At 41.1% G+C, this 20,694-nt stretch overlaps 1 protein-coding gene across 4 annotated transcripts in view; it reads left to right on the top strand.

The window, feature by feature from the left end:
- The window catches only part of DRD2 (dopamine receptor D2), a 497,224-nt gene that overhangs the window by 351,558 nt on the left and 124,972 nt on the right, over positions 1 to 20,694 (top strand). For all 4 annotated transcript variants that reach the window (XM_073656997.1, XM_073656995.1, XM_073656996.1 and 1 more), the window contains one exon: positions 1,959 to 2,256. In XM_073656997.1, the coding sequence (XP_073513098.1) occupies positions 1,990 to 2,256 (267 nt within the window). In that variant the 5' untranslated portion in view covers positions 1,959 to 1,989. The remainder of the gene's footprint in view (positions 1 to 1,958; positions 2,257 to 20,694) is intronic.

Below are 20,694 nucleotides of genomic sequence, written 5' to 3'. Positions count from 1 at the left end.
ATGATTTGTGAAACAGAGCTGGATCAGTGATGATTGGTGAAGCAGAGCTGGATCACTGATGACTGGTGAAGCAGAGCTGGATCAGTGATGACTGGTGAAGCAGAGCTGGATCAGTGATGACTGGTGAAGCAGAGCTAGATCAGTGATAATTGATGAAGCAGAGCAGGATCAGTGATGATTGGTGAAGCAGAGCTGGATCAGTCATGATTGGTGAAACAGAGCTAGATAAGTGATGATTGGTGAAGCAGAGCAGGATGAGTGATGATTGGTGCAGCAGAGCAGGATCAGTGATGATTGGTGAAGCAGAGCTGGATCAGTTATGATTGGTAAAGCACAGCTGGATCAGTGATGACTGGTGAAGCAGAGCAGGATCAGTGATGATTGGTAAAGCACAGCTGGATCAGTGATGACTGGTGAAGCAGAGCAGGATCAGTGATCACTGGTGAAACAGAGCTGAAACAGTGATGATTGGTGAAGTAGAGCTGGCTGAGTCATGATTGGTGAAGCAGAGCTAGATCAGTGTTGATTAGTGAAGCAGATCTGGATCAGTGATGATTGATGAAGTAGAGCTTGATCAGTGATGACTGGTGAAGCAGAGCTGGATCAGTGATGACTGGTGAAGCAGAGCTGGATCATTGGTGATTGGTGAAACAGAGCTGGATCAGTGATGATTGATGAAGCAGAGCTGGATCAGTGATGACTGGTGAAGCATAGCTGGATCACTGATGACTGGTGAAGCAGAGCTGGATCAGTGATGACTGGTGAAGCAGAGCTGGATCAGTGATGACTGGTGAAGCAGAGCTAGATCAGTGATAATTGATGAAGCAGAGCAGGATCAGTGATGATTGGTGAAGCAGAGCTGAATCAGTCATGATTGGTGAAGCAGAGCTAGATCAGTGATAATTGATGAAGCAGAGCAGGATCAGTGATGATTGGTGAAGCAGAGCAGGATCAGTGATGATTGGTGAAGCAGAGCTGGATCAGTGATGATTGGTGAAGCAGAGCTGGATCAGTGATGACTGGTGAAGCAGAGCAGGATCAGTGATGACTGGTGAAGCAGAGCTGGATCAGTGATGATTGGTGAAGTAGAGCTGGCTGAGTCATGATTGGTGAAGCAGAGCTAGATCAGTGATGATTGATGAAGCAGAACTTGATCAGTGATGACTGGTGAAGCAGAGCTGGATCAGTGATGACTGGTGAAGCAGAGCTGGATCAGTGATGACTGGTAAAGCAGATCTAGATCAGTTATAATTGATGAAGCAGAGCAGGATCAGTGATGATTGGTGAAGCAGAGCTGGATCAGTCATGATTGGTGAAGAAGAGCTGGATCAGTGATGATTGGTGAAGCAGAGCAGGATCAGTGATGATTGGTGAAGCAGAGCTGGATAAGTGATGATTGGTGAGGCAGAGCAGGTTCAGTGATGATTGGTGAAGCAGAGGTGGATCAGTGATGACTGGTGAAGCATAGCAGGATCAGTCATGATTGGTGAAGCAGAGCTGGATCAGTGATGATTGATGAAGCAGAGCTGGATCAGTGATGACTGCTGAAGCAAGCTAGTAGAGATACAGCAAAACAACTTTTGTTATCATGCTATATCAAAATTATGTGATTTAGCAGTGTATGTAAAATGATGTAGCAGAAATGTAGTAAATTTGACCTAGTGATGTAGTAAAGCTGATTCAGCAATCAGTAATTGCCAATATCACATTTCTCATAAGGATCATTGTTCCCAATGCTTTTCTATTTCTGCTGGTGGAAAGCATGGTAGGGGCAATGCTGGCAGATAATATAATCCTTTTATTTAATGTCTATTATAAATGCTAGTGTTATAATCTATGATTCATCATCAACATGTAAAAGAGTTTATCAATTAAAGAAGGTTTCATTAATATCTGGAATACTATGTGAAAAAATATAAAAAACATCATATCTTAACATCTCGTCTTCTCTTTTGTAGGGCTAATTTGGAGAGGGATCTTCTCACCTTCATGGATCTAAAGAATCTGTCCATGTACAATGATGAATACAATAATGGCACTAACGTCACAGACATTGATCAGAAGACGCACTACAACTACTATGCCATGCTGCTTACGCTCCTCATATTCGTCATTGTCTTTGGCAATGTCTTGGTTTGCATGGCAGTGTCTAGGGAAAAGGCTCTACAAACCACCACCAATTACCTAATTGTCAGCTTGGCGGTAGCGGATCTCTTGGTGGCAACATTGGTGATGCCCTGGGTGGTTTACCTGGAGGTAAGTTTATTTTGTGTGTTGAAATCTTACATAACATGTCTTTTATTTGGGGAATTTGTCTCATCTATAATAATAAACTGCAACTTTGTTCATGGAAAAAATATAGGATCTATCAAATTTAATGAAAAAAATGTAGTTAGGTTTGTGCCATTGAATCACATTTTTTACTTGTCTTTACTTATAAATTACCAGTATCTTACAAATATCTGAACAAAAATGGTTAGATTTGTCAAGAAAAATATTGTATGATGTTAAATAATTACGTATAAAAATACATAAATAACAAAAACTATACACAAATACTAGAGTTGAGAAGAAAACTTTCCAGAACCACATTGGTAGTCCGTGACTAGCAGACCAGAGCCCTGCGAACCTCCTTCTACCTGACAGCTTTCCTGGATCCTCTTCTAAATAGTGATTCTAGAGGGACATTATTGTTGTACATGAAATTGCAAGGGCCTGATAATTAGAGGTGACAGGGATGCCAGCAGGTCAGAGGAGGTTTTCAGGGCTCTGGTACAGCAAATTCTGGTCAAGCCTTTGGCAGTGAAACAACCTCATCTCCTCCACCAAACTTGACAGTAGAAACCTTCAATTTCTTGATCCATTAGCCCCCTTTTGCCTTGCTTCTTCCAGATCCATTTGCACCAATCAGAGCCTAGTCTATTGATATTCTCATTGCTCTAAATCACCAGTTTCCAATCTTTTACTGACCACTTTTTTGTATTTGTGATGAATGGCACCAGAGAGATCATGCAGAATCCAACAGCTGCATCCACATGTGATGGATCCCCACCGCACCTCCCACCTGATGTCTCTCTTACGTCAGATGGATCGCGTGATGTGGATCCGCACTTTGCACCAAAATAACATTCCGCACCACTAGGGGACACGTAAAGTCAGATTGGTACAGTTCTACACAGACACCCTCTGTCCTCACGGGTTCAGGAAGGTACCGGGAGTGAGAAGAGGTGTCCCACTCAGTCACTGACGTGGCACCACACTCGATCGTACCCCTGACAAGCTGAGAGGCCCCTCTCACTGACCCCAGCGAAACAGAACCTTATTTACCTGGTAAAGCTGCCACCAGTTCCTATTAGACATAAGCCTCTGTCCGTAACGGGAATTATATTGTGCCAGAAACCCAATAGAATGTGAGTTGAACTGAACAACGGACATGTGGATTCGTGGATCAAGATAAAGAACAGCCCAAGGTTAAATTCTATATTTAATTGCTTTAAGGGCACACTAGACAATACACTATATACATAAGGTTTATACATACATAATGGACAGAGATGCAAATACTATAATACAATAATAAGGGTACAAAAGTATGCAAATATTAAGAGTCAGTTACCAGTCAGATGAAAGGCCTGGCTTGCGGGGGAGGGGCTGCCACATAAGAGGCTTGTGGTTACCTCTGTTGGGAGGCTTCTCCCACACGATGTGTCGTCACGGACTCCCAGAGAAAAAGCAATAGGCCAAGAGCTGCAGGAGCTTTTAACCACTCTTGGTCACCCCCCTTCTGCCCCCTAGGCTGGACCCAAATATCCACCCCTAGCTACTAGCAGCTAGAAACTCCAGAAAATAAGATGGGTCATGATTCGTTAATGGACAGTCCTAGGGAGCCGGTTCTAGTGCCATCGGATGCAGCCGGGCCCCTGATATGCTTGGAGGCTAAATACTTCGGCCCTATGGATTTCCAAATGGCTGCACTGTGTATCTCCATATCCCGATGTGCTAGACTGGGACGAGACCCAGGCAGACATTCACCATGTCCTCGGGTTTTCAAAAATCTATTTGGTTTATGGCTAAGATGTATGGTATTTCCATAACTCAATATGGAATTCCTATCTGTCTAACTAAAGGAAACCGACACTGCTTGGGACCACATGGCAACAGGCCCTTTTGTCCTGAGAGAGCTAGCAAGAGGTGTGATATTTGTCCCTCACAGTCTCTTGACTCCCCGCTCCTGCAGCTGCTAGGTGTCCTGTTAAAACTGCACACTGAAGGGGGTTTTATAATCCTCTGCCAAATAGGATACAATGATGGACATGGAATTGCATCTCCAATATTCTTCACAGTACTTTTTTGCAAACTTGAGCTGATGTTTCTTTTGACAATATTGAAGTCGAGGCTTCTTCAATTTTTTCGAGCCACCATTCCAAACTTGTGTAACGTGCGTCACATGGTGCCTTGTATGGAGGTCTGTGATCTCACCATTATGAAGCATATAAGCCACCTCCACTGCCATGTTTGTCGCGCCACAACTTATAGACCTTGTGATGAGCCATCTTGTTGACTCCGATATTTTGCCTGAAGGTCCTCCTCTTTGCTTTTGAATATATGGACGCACTTCATTTTGTATTCTTCCAACTGTCATGGCACTATTATGAAAATACCAAAAACACACAATATAAATTCTTATTATATAATATGAATTTTTCCAACCATTCAGTGTGGTGAGCATGCATAGTTGGTGGCCACCTGAAAGGAGGCAGATAGTTTTCTCTATACTTTAATTATCCTAGAGCATACATTGTAGAAGATTTTCTTAATAATGAAACAGCTAAAGAGATAAATGACTTAGCAGATAGGGTGCTGGAATGTAAAAAAGCCCCTGAGAGGTCTACATTGAGAAAGCACAAAATAAAAGAATGCTAAATATAATTCATACAGGATGGGAATGACACCAGTGGGTAAGCTTTACAGTTATTATTACTATAAAGAAACTTTAGGCTGAAAGAGAGAGAAGAAGCTGAAAATGCAATGTCCAATTTATGAGTTGGATAAAGTCCTAGGTGAGCTGAGTGTTACATGATCTTATAGGGCAATGAAGTACTTGCCACAAATCAAATTTTTGTGAAAAATTCAGGGGAACTCATGAATTTGATTTTTCAAAAGTTTTGCTCATCTCAAGTCATCACTGCTGATGGATCTTACATCTTCTTTTTTTACATTTTTATCATAATTCAGCATCTTTTGCTAATTTACATGGTAAACTCATTTAGACAATACGACATTTGGATATTGCTTTCCTAAGTTTCTCAGTGTTAACCCATTATTTAGAGCAGTACCTACTATAGCAAACACACTCTGGCCATGTAAAGATGCACATTCATCAAGATACAAAACAAAGTATGACTGCAAAAAGAGGGATATATAGGGAAATATCATTTATTAATTTACATAATCATGATAACATACTTAACAGACATTAAAAAATATTTAATTACTTAAAGTTATATATATTTATTACATTTTCATGCTAAATAGCCGCAATTGACTAAGTGCATAGTGCCATCCCATGGGAAAACAATACATCTTGATAAATAAGTTAGGTATAAGTAACATAAAATAGTAGAAAATAATATTGAAGGGAGAGTAGCAACTGTCTGTCACCTCGACGTCCGACTCGTGTTTCGCCGTTGCTTCCGCCCCTTAGAAGAAGCATTGGCGAAACACATGTCAGGCATGGAGGTAAAAGACTGTTGGTTTTTAAAGGTCAGTCAAGTATATTATTATGAATATGTAAATGAATAAATTATCTATATATCACTATTTTTGTAGTCATACTTTAGGTGTTGAAACATTGTATTTATGACTACATATTTAATATGTTCTCTGTAACAGGGTCCCAATGGCTTTTTAGCCAAATTGTAAAGGTTTACAGTCATCAAGAACTGCAGTCACATGAGATTTATTGCTCTGCTGAATAGAAGCACAATAATAGATGCAAACAGCCCTGTCATTTGCTAATATAAGAGGTGGTAACACCCGCTGTCGGCCCAATCTCTTGGAACAGATTGGCACTACTGGCTGGCGCTGGATTAGGATGTGTAAATTACAGATACAATGTAGATTACACACATTATAATCACTTTTGTATATATTTTTTTCATTTACCTGTGTCTACATTTATATATATATGATATGAGGAGAATCAAAAAATAATTTACCTACAGGAAAGTAACATTTTAGAAGGTCATTAAGAGCAGCAGGGTTTTAAGCAACCATCAATACAACCAGAATGGTGATTACAGAGGAATGGACCTAAATGACTATAATAAGAGCAGCATTATTCTTTGCATCCTACTGGGAATTGATTTTGCCGAGGTTAAGTTATTTTGCATTTTAAAACTAGAATATGTGAATTTATGAAGAACTCTTGATTACAGTAGTTATCGGAGGTGGCCTTTCGTCAAGGCAAAGTAGTAAAGGTGTGTGCACATTTAGTATTTTAAGACTTTTTTTTTGGAGCGCATCCTCGTTAAAAACATTTCAAAAATCTCTTCCAATTAATTCATATTGTAAAACCACGTTTTTTTTCAGCATCAGGTTTTGTCAAACACTTTTTGAGCAATTTTTCAAACACCTGTTGGGAGAAAAGAAAATAAAAGTCACTTCTTTGTAGCTTCTCTTGATGGAATCCACCTTCAAATTAGGCACTGTCCAATCAGAAGGTTGCAAAGAACGCTTCAGAAACAAATACCTCTTGCAAAACTCTTCAAGGGTATGGGCACATGGCGTCATTTCGACACTGGCACAGCCACACAAATTTTCCCAGGCAAAGCCATCTCTAGAGAATTCTAGCAATTAGTGGACAAACTCTAAGTATTACACTGTGCCCAATAAAAGCAGTTGTATATCTGCAAAACACAGGACAAGAATGGTGACAAAGAGCAAGAGATGCTCTTTGCCACTGCTCTCCAATTTGGCCAATAGATGAGTATCCTGAACACATGGCCACAATCTATTAATCTTACATAACCTAACCTAGCGAGGGCGATAAAGGCATAACTTTTTTTTATTATTTCATTGTCATATAACTTTTTCTTTTTCTTTTCATGTAGCCATATAGGAATAAGGTGCGATTTTCAATGCCACTATTTTGTGTTTTGTATAGTTTATTGAAGGGGTTGTCTGGGACTTTAACATTGATTAATTGTCACGGGTGTGTCAGAAGTGACAGACAGTCGCCCTGCTGTTGGTTGCGGAAGATCTCTTCGTTTGGCAGCTGTCTCACTCTAGGACCCACCGACTAGCTCCCTCAGGCTAATTGACACCCAAGCTGGGTGTTTAAATACTTGCTGTTGCTAGAGGGAGGTGCCAGTTATATTGACATGACTCCTTGTGAAGGCTTGGAGTAAGTGCAGTTCTTACTTTCTCTCTGGTGCTAAAGGGACATGTGTGCAACCTCTCTGAAGTCGACTCAAGCTAGGCAACTTCCTCCGTGTCTGTCTCCCCTTGCTGTCTTTAGTGTTTAGTGGGGACTGACTAGCGCTCACCCCCCGTTCCTTAGCCAGACCCTAGCTCTAGGGAGAGGCAGGGTTTTAGGTTCCTGTTCTGCGATTGGTAAGCAACCAATATAGGGACAGTAGGGAAGACAGGGTGATATCAGATCAGTCTAGGAGGTCTCCACCCCTCTGTCCTTAGTGTCTGGGCTCCCTTCCCCGCATCCTTTTGTGTGGCACTTTGTCTTTCCTACACTGTGCATGACATCATTGTCTAATCGGTGGGGGTTAAACACCTGACACCCCCGCCGATCAGCTGTTCCCGAAGTCGGCGGGGGACGGAACTGCTTAGTTATGGAGCTGCACAGCTCCATTGACAGAATAGTGGCCGCGGTCAGGTACTGCACATCCACCCCTAAAAGATTTGAATAGAGGGCAAATGTGCAGTTCTCAGCTGCAGCTCCGTAACTGAGAAATTCGTCCGACATCGGAAAGATCTGATGGGCGGGAGAGCCGGATGTTGCAACCCCGCCTATCAAACATTGATGATCTATTCTATGGATAGGCCTTCAAGGTTTAAATCCTCTACAACCCCTTTAACTTATTTTGAGCTTAATAGAAGAAAAACAAATGCTTCATTTTTTTACAGATCATTAAATTTTTGCAGCTTCGGTTTCATTTCTGCTGGTCAATACAATTATGATGCCAAATTTATTACTACTTTGAAAAATCCTTTTGCATTATGTCACCATATTCTAAGAACCATCAATTCCTTTTGCTAATTGCCCAGAGTTACTTTGGGATAGAAATGAGTGATGGAAATTGAAGTCTTCTGGATTATTTTCATCATTATTGATAAATGCAGGACAATCCCAGGTCCACTACATCAACATATAAGAAATCCAGAACCCAAGAATCAGCTTTGAACATAAGTAAAGGAGATTGAGGATGTCCAGCGCTGCTGGTAGGTGGAGTAGCAATTCCAGGTACACACGGGAAGGGTATGCGGCTTTTTATTTGTTGACTTGTTTCGAAGTTAACATACTTCTTCAGGACAAAAAAACATATAAAGGCAAACACGATACCGACACGTTTATAGTGTTAGTATTTCAAATAATGGCACCAAAGAGGACACATGATGTGTCAAAGTAGGACTTGGTGAACTTTGACATATCATGTGTCCTTTTTGGCGCCATTATTTGAAATCCTAACATTATAAATTTGTTGGTATCGTATTTGCCTGTACAGGTTTTTTTTGCCCTGAAAAATAAGTATGTCAACTTCGAAACGCGTTAACAAATAAAAAGCTGCATACCCTTCCTGTGTTTTCCTGGAATTGCTATTCCAACTCCCAGCAGTGTGGAACATCCTCAATGTCCTTTACTTACGTTCATATCTGGTCTGATGACCGGTGGACCTGCGGCAGCTGGGATCAGTTGCTCCAAAATTGTTGTGTGATCCCAACTTAATGAGATTATCAAAACCTTTATATTTTAATAAATTTTAACCGGATGAGACCCTATTGCGCTTTTTTATCCTGCCTTCTAGCCTAACAATTAGCTTTGACAGCTCCTTTCACTTCTTTACCTAAGCTCGTCTACTGCTACACGACGCCATCGCTGATCCTGCTGCTTCCCCCACTTCTCCAATCATGCACAGTTCTGTGACATCAGCTTAGTCGAGGACATTTTGCTTTTGTTTGATGTTGGATTATAGGGATTTGTAGGCAATTGGATGAGAAACTATGAGATTTTTATGGCAGTAAATGAATTAACCAATAAAAGTTTAATGTACCAACCAATATTGCATGGACTAAGAAAGTGTGATAGAATGGCTCCATGTTAAGATGCCAGTCCCTACTGTATTCAACATTACATTCTTTACAAATGGTTTCAATTAAGAGACTTTAAGAGAATATGTTGTTGCTAGCAGTGCATGTTATTTCAGATAATGTAACTTTAAAATTTCACTCGTATTCATTGCGTTATACATTGTGATTATTGGAGATTGCCTTAATGGAAGCATCCCATTGTGACTCTTTTAGTAATTGCTACTTTATGCTTGGATTTTGTTCACACAGTGTCTAAAACTAACAGCAATAAAGTCCTTATTTGGTCACTTTTGTTTCAACAAACTTTAAAAAAAAATAATAGTTTAAGTGTATATAAGAAACCTTTCAATACATCTTATCGGAGAAATGTGCTTCCTTCTCCACATGAGAACCATTTGTTCTCATCACCTACTGTCTCCTAAACTAATAACTCACTGTGAAAATCCATCAAATTTATTTTGTTTAATACAAAATGGACTGAGGGATCAAATTACATCTGCATATTGAAGTTAATGGAGAAGGGGAAGGGAGGACAGAGCACTCTGCACAGTGAGACACCAGAGAGATTCCTTTGTTGCTTCTAGCAAGTGAGAAGTAATATCTATCTTCAATGCTGGACTCACAGTTACACTGCTCAGTATTGCTGTATAATGTCCTCCATGCTGATACTACTTCAGAACATGTGCTACATGAAGACTGGAGAGCAGGAATCCCTCATGCCTATGTGAACTGTGTACAGGAGAGATCATCATGACAGCTAGTCTCTGCCCACTAGCTCAGAGACAACAAACAATTACTGATAGAGGCTATAAATGGGAAACTTGTGATATATGAAAAATGCAAGTCATTTGATGGCCAAAAATAGTGTTATTCCTCTAGTAAACATACAACAGGTAAACTTTAAAGGGAATGTGTTATCAGAAAATGGTCTATTGTTTAATGTTCCAGATATCCATTCTATTTGGATGGCTGATATTGGGTGTATGTGTTTGGAGAGAGCTAAGTTGATGAGTGCTCTCCATACACCGCAAGTGCAGGCTGTGTCATACATCTGACAGAATAAGAGATGGCAGTTTGATTGCTTTAATCACACAATCAATAAAGAAGGATGAATTGAACCTGACAAAAGTAGTACTCCGACTGTTACACCATTGTCTCCACCGCAGCATAAGCCCAAAGTTTTCACGGCAGCTTCAGGTCTTCCCATTTCTGGTACACTGTGGACTTTTCTGCACATTCTGGGATGATATTGTGTAACCCCATCATATGCACCAAATGATTGTCTCCTTTGAATGGCTCTAGGATGGTATGGCAACAGGAGCACAACTACAATAGGTGCAAGGGTTGCAATCACACCCGGGCCCTAGAGCCTAAGGGGCCCAAAAAGTCTCTTTGACCTATATGAATAGACCAAATTAAATTAAATACTTGCAGTAATTGGGGGCCCTGTTGGAGCTTGTGCATTGGGGCTCATGAGCTTCAAGTTACCCCAATGAATATCAGTGTGACGAAGAAGTAAGCGAGATAAAAAGGGGTCAGAAAGACTTTAGCTCTGAATCATCAAAGTGATTATACAAGAATTCTGTCATAAATCACTTTGAAAATTCACAAAATTTTTGCACAACGCAGAGTTTTCAAGTCAATTTTGGCTATCTTCACCAAAATGGGTAGAGCTGAAGGGAGATGGGGTGTAGGGTGATGGGGCTTACAGCAAAAAATTTTATTCCAGTTCTTGACTCTTGACTGCCTCTAAATGAATCAGGCTCCTCTGACTCACCTCAGAATGCCCCCTCATCAAAACCGCCATGAACAACACCGGTCTTGATGAATCAGAGCCTCTTGGGGCATTTTAAAAGACACTTTTTTTGTTATTTTTAAGCATTTGGCGCCTCTTGCCTCCTTTCATAACTTTAAAAAGCATGGTTGTAGTAAACTGACAAACCTGAAAACTAACGAAACAGAGAAAAAATAACCCCCAAAAAAGATGGAAAAGAGCCAAACTTTATTTTTTTACATTCTCAAATATATTTTAGATCAATAACTTGAACTCAAAGACCAAAAGGTTTCAGTTAAAAATAGAAGTGGCTAATCTTTGTGTGTTTGACATTTGAGGAGATACCGTGCAATATGTCCATACGGCAAAGCAAGGTGGGTTAACTGATTCAGCTCTGTCTCTGCACAACTCTCTTTGTAAAAGCAAAGTATTTATATAATGGGGTTTTCACTAGAGATGAGCAAATCTTATAAAATTCTTAATCGGCAGATTTTCTTAAATTTGGCTAGTAAGTTCGATTTGAATATGTTTGATGCTAATTGAATGAGCCCTGATTGTTGAAAGAAAAAATATTTATGATGATCTGAGGTTTCCAGATCCCAAAGCATACTAAAAGGATGGGCTAGGAATGGGTTAAAGAACAATAAAATATTATACTGACCTCGCCTCTCACTCGTGCCTGTTGTCGCAGCTCCCCATTGGTTCTACATAGTCTTCCTAAGACTGGTCTCCTCTACACTCTTCATGTGTCTGCTAGGCCATGATGCACATTTCTATATCATGACATCAGAGTGGGCTTAGCTGGCACCAGAAGCACTGTAAAAAAAAAAAAAGCGTATCCTTAAGATAGGCCATCGATATTTGATCGTTGAGAGTGCGACACCCGGTATGTCCATCGATCAACTGTTACTGGCGGCAGCAGCCAAAAGTTCTTGAATGCTGCCGGAACACAGCAGCTCTCTCATTTCTATAGGGGCCGTACTGTGGGGTACTACAGATCCCCCCTATTCAAATGATTAGGAGGTGGATCTGTATTATCCAGTTGAGGTCACCATACTTTTAATGGACCTGCTGTGTTGTGGCCACATCTAAGAACTTCCAACCTCCGCCAGTAACAGCTGATAGGTGGGGGTGCCGGATGTTGCACTACCACCAATCAGATATTGATGGCCTACGCTAGCCATATAGTGGCCAATCTCTTTAGGCTTCCAGGCATAAGACTGACAAGGTATACTTTTTTGGAGTGCAGAAAGCAACTATGGTGATGGCATATCTCCATGGGAACCAATGTTTAAAAGGACCAAATAAATCAATGACTAAATCAATTAAGAGTTAATCGAATTTGTGTTGAATTTTTAGATATTTGCTGAACTCAAATAATTTGTGATTCGCTTCACGTGAATCACCTAAAATGGCCACCTCCATTTAACTTATTACAGAAGACTGTGTCAGAAAGGAATCACATGACCTTGGGTGGTTTTTGTCCATAATGCCTTGCAACTGCCAAATCACATGGTATAGCACAACCAATCAGGATGGACTACTATAGACTATATAAAAGCTGAGGCAGGGAATGCAGCAGGTATTTTCTACTGAATCTGGTCAGTGATTGTAATAACTTACAGCTTAGTTATATAGATAGTGGAGAGAAAGCAATGAAACACTGAATAATTTGCTCAGATCTTTTGTGACAGAAAAGTAGTGAAGAAAATTAGTGTGTGACATAGTAGTAGTAATTTTTTACCTTGAAAAAGGCGACAGTAAAGAAGCCGAAATGCGTTGGTGTGAAAAAAAACACTTAATTGTACAGTGGGTAGGGAAAGTATTCAGACCCCTTTAAATTTTTCTCTCTTCATTTCATTGCAGCCATTTGGTAAATTCTAAAAAGTTCATTTTTTTTCTCATTAAAGTACACTCTGCACCCCATCTTGACTGCAAAAAAGCAGAAATTTAGAAATTTTCACAAATTTATTAAAAAAGAAAAACTGAAATATCACATTGTCATAAGTATTCAGACCCTTTGCTCAGTATTGAGTAGAAACATCCTTTTGAGCTAGTACAACCATGAGTCTTCTTGGGAAGGATGCAACAAGTTTTTCACACCTGGATTTGGGGATCCTCTGCCATTTTTCCTTGCAGATCCTCTCCAGTTCCGTCAGGTTGGATGGTGAATGTTGATGGACAGCCATTTTCAGGTCTCTCCAGAGATGCTCAATTGGGTTTAGGTCAGGGCTCTGGCTGGGCCAGTCAAGAATGGTCATAGAGTTGTTCTGAAGTCACTCCTTTGTTATTTTAGCTGGGTGCTTAGGGTCATTGTCTTGTTGGGAGGTGAACCTTCGGCCAAGTCTGAGGTCCAGAGCACTCTGGAAGAGGTTTTCATCCAGGATATCTCTGTACTTGGCCGCATTCATGTTTCCTTCAATTGCAACCAGTCGTCCTGTCCCTGCAGCTGAAAAACACCCCCATAGCAAGATACTGCGACCACCATGTTTCACTGTTGGGATTGTATTGGGCAGGTGATAAGCAGTGCCTAGTTTTCTCCACACATACCGCTTAGAATTGTCACTAAAAACTTCTATCTTCATCTCATCAGACCAGAGAATCTTATTTCTCATAGTCTGGTAGTCCTTCATGTGTTTTTGAGCAAACTCTATGCAGGCTTTTATATGTCTTGCACTGAGGAGAGGCTCCCGTTGGGCCACTCTTCCATACAGGCCTGACTGGTGGAGGCCTGCAGCTATGGTTGACTTTGTGGAACTTTCTCCCATCTCCCTACTGGATCTCTGGAGCTCAGCCACAGTGATCTTGGGGTTCTTCTTTACCTCTCTCACTAAGGCTCTTCTCCCACGATTTCTCAGTTTGGCTGGACGGCCAGGTCTAGGAAGACTTCTGGTGGTCCCAAACTTCTTCCATTTAAGAATTATGGAGGCCACTGTGCTCTTAGGAACCTTGAGTAATGCAGAAATTCTTTTGTAACCTTGGCCAGATTTGTGCCTTGCCACAATTCTGTCTCTGAGCTCCTTGGGCAGTTCCTTTGAGCTCATGATTCTCATTTGGTCTGGCATGCACTGTGAGCTGTGAGGTCTTATATAGACAGGTGTGTGCCTTTCCAAATCAAGTGCTATCAGTTTAATTAAACACAGCTGGACTCCAATGAAGGAGTAAAAACATCTCAAGGAGGATCACAAGAAAATGTGACTTAAAAATGAGTGTCTGAGCAAAGGGTCTGAATATTTATGGCCATGTGATATTTCAGTTTTTCTTTTTTAATAAATTTGCGAAAATGTCTACATTTCTGTTTTTTTTTCAGTCAAGATGGGGTGCAAAGTGTACTTTAATAAGAAAAAAATGAACTTTTTAAAATTTACCAAATGGCTGCAATGAAACAAAGAGTGAAAAATTTAAAGGGGTCTAAATACTTTCCGTACCCACTGTATACCATGCAGCCCAGGTACTATGATCTCTCCACTAAAGTGAATTGCAATCTGGAAGAATTTCTCCTCCAGTCATGGGACTGCAACTGTGGATTTTAAGTTTCTTATACTCAATTTGGATAAGTTGCTAGCTTACTGTTCTGCTGCTGCTATGATGAGCAGCCATTCAATTACTGTACATTTTTGTATATTCTCTGAAAAGAGAACATCACTGGGATTTAATAAAATTATTTCTGTAAATGACTTCTTCCTCTGGGTTTGGGAGGCAATTCATAGCTACCATCAGTAATGACAATCCTCATGCTGCATTGTATCTTTAGCTCTGATCCTCAAAAATAACATATTAGATCTACAGTAGATTGATACTCCACTGAGCAGTGATGTCCAACTTCTGCAAATTAAAGACCTACATAACAATCGAAAATTTATATTTTCAACACGTTTTCAAAGACTTTCACATCCTGTTGTGCATATTTTTATGTCTTATTATAGTATAAATTATGCAGCTAATCTCCTGGAAATGGAAATAGTGATGGTTAAAGTTTGCTTTCTGCAAAAGATCATTTTTTTCAAGTATTATAGATAGACTCCCACACTAGGAATGACAAGAGCCCACTCGATCGACCTTCTCACTCGATCTTTTTCTTTCATTCTAATATTTTCTTAATCCACCTCGACGTAATTAGATATTTCCAATTGATTTGCTGTAATTAATATCTCCTACCACTTTCCATCAAAAGAGAACTCGTGAGCATTTTTACAAAACATGATGTAATGTTAAACTTTTTGACTTTAATTTAAAAATGATTACAATAGGTTTAGAACATGCCTTAGGATAATAAATAGGAAATGATGGGTTCCATTTTTAACATTTCCATTTGCTTTTTTATGGAAAATGAGAAGCGACTGCTTGAATTTACTTGCATACTTTCAAGAGCATATTAAATAAACTAAATATGCCTATTGTAGGGATTTACTGGCTTTGAATAGCTTAAAATTATCCCTTAAAGTTTTTAAGGGGATAATATTAGTGTTAGATGTGAATTAGTGTATGCTATATTCATTTGCAACATATCAGTGCTTAATTCTAATCTAGTTATGCATCAGAATTTCCCCTAGACAATAAATATAAAGCTTCAACTTGTCCTCCTATATTCAGTTTTAATTAGTTTGTAAGTAGCTGTAGTAGACTCTCGGGATTGAAAGAGGCACAGACTTGTTTGATTACGTTTCATACGTGGCGATTTCTCCAGAAATCCAATAAACGATGGAATCACCCAAAGATCATGGAAAGAACTTTTGCAAAAACAAAGTGCTTAAGACTGAAGTTGTGCTGACGAGCCACAGAAAAATATAGTATTTTAATCTTTGCTATGGGACCCCTCATTGTTATGTAATAAAATTGCTACAATTACAGCTCAATCTTTTATTTCAAGGTGTGTTTTCATTTTAATAGCCCAAACACTTTATTTTCATAAAACAAAATAACTAAAAAGAAATAGATTGTAATTAGTTACAGTGCCTCCTTCCTGTTTCTACTGAAACCGGTCCTTGTTAATGGCATGGCTCAGTTTGGGGATTGAGTTCGCTGACCTGTTGCTCTGTGGTCGGTTCTTCTTTCTGCTGAGCTATTGCCTTTTCTTCCTTGTCCAAATGATGATGCCTCCAAACTGTCTGGATTCCCCCTTCTTAGTTTGCTCCTCTCCAGATGTTCTCCATTTTCCTGTTTTGGCGTGCCCTATCACATTTTGGATTGGGTTTCATATGTTCACTCTTCACTGCACTTCCTTGCTGGCTATACCTCTAGGTGGACTTGAGTTCCAATCCCTGAGCTACGGGGTTTATGTTGCATGATAAACACCATTTGAACTCCTGCAGTGAGTCTGTTTTCCTTTTCAGTTCCTCTTTCTTTCTTCTCTTTAAGTTTCTGGGAAGTTATTCTTGTTCTGTTTGTTTTTGGCTCTCCTTAGCTGTCCCTTTCTAGCTTATATGAACATGTTTTAATTTTATCACAATGGGTTTTCATATCTTCCTGCATATTTTCCTTTCCTCTTGTTGGCAATGTGTTGTGGCCGCCCCTCTGGTTCCTCAGGAGGTACGACAAAGCCCATGATGGCCTTTTAGGGAGCCAGTTTCGAGATTGTGCGGCTAGGATCTTTTAAGTCTGCACAGTGTCCAGTTGGGTGTTGGTGCGACGTCCCCCTGTAGTAGGTCTTCCCTTTTTCCATTACCCGTGAGTGAGTGTGTGTTATGTTCATAATAGCTAACATGGCTGCAATAATGGAGCTCATCTACAGCATGTGACCAGTGCAGCAAATCAATGGGTTCTGCTATCTTTTGAATCTACCTTGGCATGATCACGGAGCTAAATGATTGACTGCATTGGTCACATGCTAAAGACATTACATTACCACTTCAGTTCTGTCTATAATAATCAGGGAGAAACTTAAAAGTGGTTTTGGAGCATCAGGCGGTAAGTAATGTGGATTTTGTCATTTTTAAGGAGATTGAGTTTTTGGGCTATTTAGTTTTAAAAATGGACAACATCTTTAAAGGGTTGTCTGGTTCAAATAGAAAAGTTTGCAGTCTTTCTATGTGACTGCAGACTTATGAATCCCCTCAGTACACGCACTGTGTGCTGCAGGGATTTTCCGGTTTCAGACCCGGGAAAGGAGGGTATGTATGAGATATACATACTCCCGGCTAGTGGGCACAGCTTCGCTCTCAACATCCTCTAGTCGGCCAAGAGATGCCGTTCCCCTCACCGCCGCGCTCCCGGTCCGACGTCCTCCAGCTCCCCTGCTGCTGTTGCGCGCACAGCTTCCTGGGCACTGTGCTTAGGGCGCGCGCGCTTCCTCCCTCTTAAAGGGGCTGCGCGCGCCATCCTAAAGAGTCCCCGGCCAATGGCCGGAGGACTACTCCTATTTAAAGCACCTCCTCCATAATAACAGCTTCAAACACTGTTCCTGAGATCTGTGTTTCAACTGTCAGAGGAGCTATATCATAAGCACACGTACCTCCATGAGCCAAGGAGAATGTCTGTGACATCAGGAAAGATAAATGTTCTCCTCGCCTGACTAACCATGGAGAACTGAGGATGGAGAAAAAAATCTTCCATGCTGAGTCATCAGATGAGAATAATTATTTATTCTGATGTCATAGCCCTTCTCCTCAGCTCACCAAGATATGCTTTTTAATAATACAGCTCCTCTGTCAGTTGAGACACAGGTCTCGGGAGCTGTGTTTCTGAAAAACTGCAGCCCGTCTTAACAAGTGACTAGGACAGGCTGCAAGTTGAATTGTGAGATAGGGGTCACTTTATTATATTCTAAGAGAGCCCCTTTAAGGTTGGCATTGTGCACGCCTACCTTAATGAATGCACCGCTGGAGTGAGATGCGCCTCTTTACTGAGATACACACTCCACTTCATGAATTAGGTGCATTTTACAAATTACGTGTGCCACCATCAGAAATCTTGCTCTAGTTAAGGACTGGAGTACATTTCTGGCAAAATTTATGCCACTAAAATGGTATATATTTTGCTTAATTAGATGGGCAAGGTTCACCATGCCCTTTTCCACTCATGCTCCACATATTTTCACATACCTGATCGTGACAGCCGTAAAAAAAGGGCAAAAGTCACAATATTTTTGCAAAAATTTCAAGTTATGTAAAAATCACGCCATATTTGAAGGTGTTTTAGGCCATAAAATTGGCAAAACACCTTCATGAATTGGAGTCGAAAGTGTTTTTTCCTGGCTTAACTGGGCGGACTCCAGGTTTTTGTGGGCCCCGGGCGAAAGAGGCTCAATGGGCCCCTTCAACGCATACCACGATTCATGATGCATATATACAGCAGAGAAATATAGGTATAGTACATAGCCAAATATTTCACTTACTGTATTTTTCCGAATATAAGACGCACTTTTTTCCTCCAAAATTTTGGAGGAAAGTGGGGGGGTGCGTCTTACAGTCTGGATCTACCTGCTGTGGCTGCAGATGGGGGGGCAGCAGTGGCAGAGGAGAGGTTTACAGAGGCAGTAGCGAGCTGGTGCAGCTATCACATGTGCCTACTCCCATGTGCGTGGATAGCAGTGAATATTCACTTTTTTTAACAGCAATCACACTATTAGCCGCAGCCATGGCTGTAGCAGCAGCAAGGCAATCACATGTGACCACTATTAAAGAGAATGAATATTCATTGCTCCCCACACCCATGGAAGTGGAGTGAAGTGAATATTCATTCTCTTTAATAGCAGGCACACGTGATCGCAGAGCAGGCGTCTGTGGCTAACAGTGTGCCTGCTATTAAAAAAAATAATATTCACTTCTCCCCACACCCATAGTCTTGGTGTGGGGAGCAGTCAATACTCTGGTACCTGGCCTCAGCGTGTGAAAGCGCATGGCAGTAGCGTCATGCGCAGCTTACACGCTGAGATCAGCTGCTGGCATCAGAACAGGAAGCAGCGCTGTGAGGGATCGCAGGGAAGGTAAGTAAAATTGTTTATTTTTTATGTATGCAGAGTGTTGGGGGCCATATATACCAGGGTGGGGATGAGGGGGTCATATATGCCAGGATGAGGATGAGGGTGCCATGTATACCCGGATGGGGGATGAGGGGGCCATATATACCAGGATGGGAATGAGTGGGCCATAATATACCAGGATGGGAATGAGGGGGACATGTATACCAGGATGGGGATGAGGGGGCCATATACTGTATACCAGGATGGGAATGAGGGGGCCATAATATACCAGGATGGGGATGAGGGGGCCATGTATACCAGGATGGGGATGAGTGGACCATGTATATCAGGATGGGGGGGCCATGTACCTGGATACCTGTATACCTGGATTGGGGGCCATATATACCAAGATGGGGATCATATATATCTGGATGGGGACATATATATACCAGGATGGGGGATATTTGTACAGAAAAGGGGGACATTACCCCTATAACAATATCAGCAGCAGATTCCCACCCCATAACAGTGAGTCATGAACACATTTTTTTCTTCAAATTTTTTGTTATTTTGCTTTTGTAAAATCTAGGTGTGTCTTATGGTCCGGTGCATCTTATAGTCTGAAAAATACGGTACTACTTACATTACATGAGTGATAAGTTAACTATTGTAAATTTTACAATATCTCAGAAAACAGTGAATCATCGCAGCGCACAGTGAGTGCCCTGGGGGGGTTCAAAATTTTCATTTGACTGGACAGTAAAGTCCCCCATTCGGAATAATGAGCCCCATATAGTGCTCCATGCAGTATAATGACCCCTATATAATGCTCCATAAAAATAATGGGCCTCATATAATGCTCCATACAGAATGATGGGCCCCATATAATGCTCCATACAGAATAATGGGCCTTATATAATGCTCCATACAGAATAATGGGCCCAATATAATGCTCCATACAGAATATTGGGCCCAATATAATGCTCCATACAGTATGGGCCCCATATTAGGATCCATTCAGAATGGGCCCCATATATAGCTTTATACAGTATGGGCCCCATAAATTGCTTCATCCATAAAAAAATCAAACACTCACCTTTCCTCTTTTCCCAATGCCGCTAGCCGCTGCTCTGGACTCCTCAGCGTCTCTGCACTGACTGCTCAGCAGAGGGCGCGCTATAGTGATGTCATCACTCCCTCTGCCCTGAGATGTCACAGGACAGATGCAGAAGACGAGGAAGACACCAGAGCTGCGGTGAAACAGGGAGAGGTAAGTATTGCAAGTGCCAGGGCCCTAAGCAAGCGGGGGAAGCCCACTTGCGGGCGCTGGCACCGGGTTCCCCCGACTCATGGGCCACATAACGTGCTGGTGTTCCTGATGGCGAGTGGGCCCTTCCGCTGGCTCAGGACCCCGACACTTGCCCGCGTGCGCCGGGTTGTGACGCCGGCCCTGTGGCTTAAATATATCAGCATGGTCATAATTACAGAGAAGCCGAGAAGCCATAGTCATTTATTTCAAGTGGATTTTATTTTTTAAGAATTCAAAAGTTAAAATCACCAGTCAAAAAAGAAACAATACACAAAAACGTAGCAGAGACATTTTTCTCTAGGATATCTTGATTAGAGATGAGCGTTGTTCTACTCGAACTGTTCGCCAATCTCAAATTCGAGCTGTTTTGGGCGGTGTTCGAGCCGT

This window comes from Phyllobates terribilis, unplaced genomic scaffold (genome assembly GCF_046119375.1).
Source record: "Phyllobates terribilis strain yellow unplaced genomic scaffold, ASM4611937v1 Scaffold_12__6_contigs__length_324123572, whole genome shotgun sequence".
Lineage (NCBI taxonomy): Eukaryota > Metazoa > Chordata > Amphibia > Anura > Dendrobatidae > Phyllobates > Phyllobates terribilis.
This window is presented reverse-complemented; position numbering and strand designations above follow the sequence as displayed.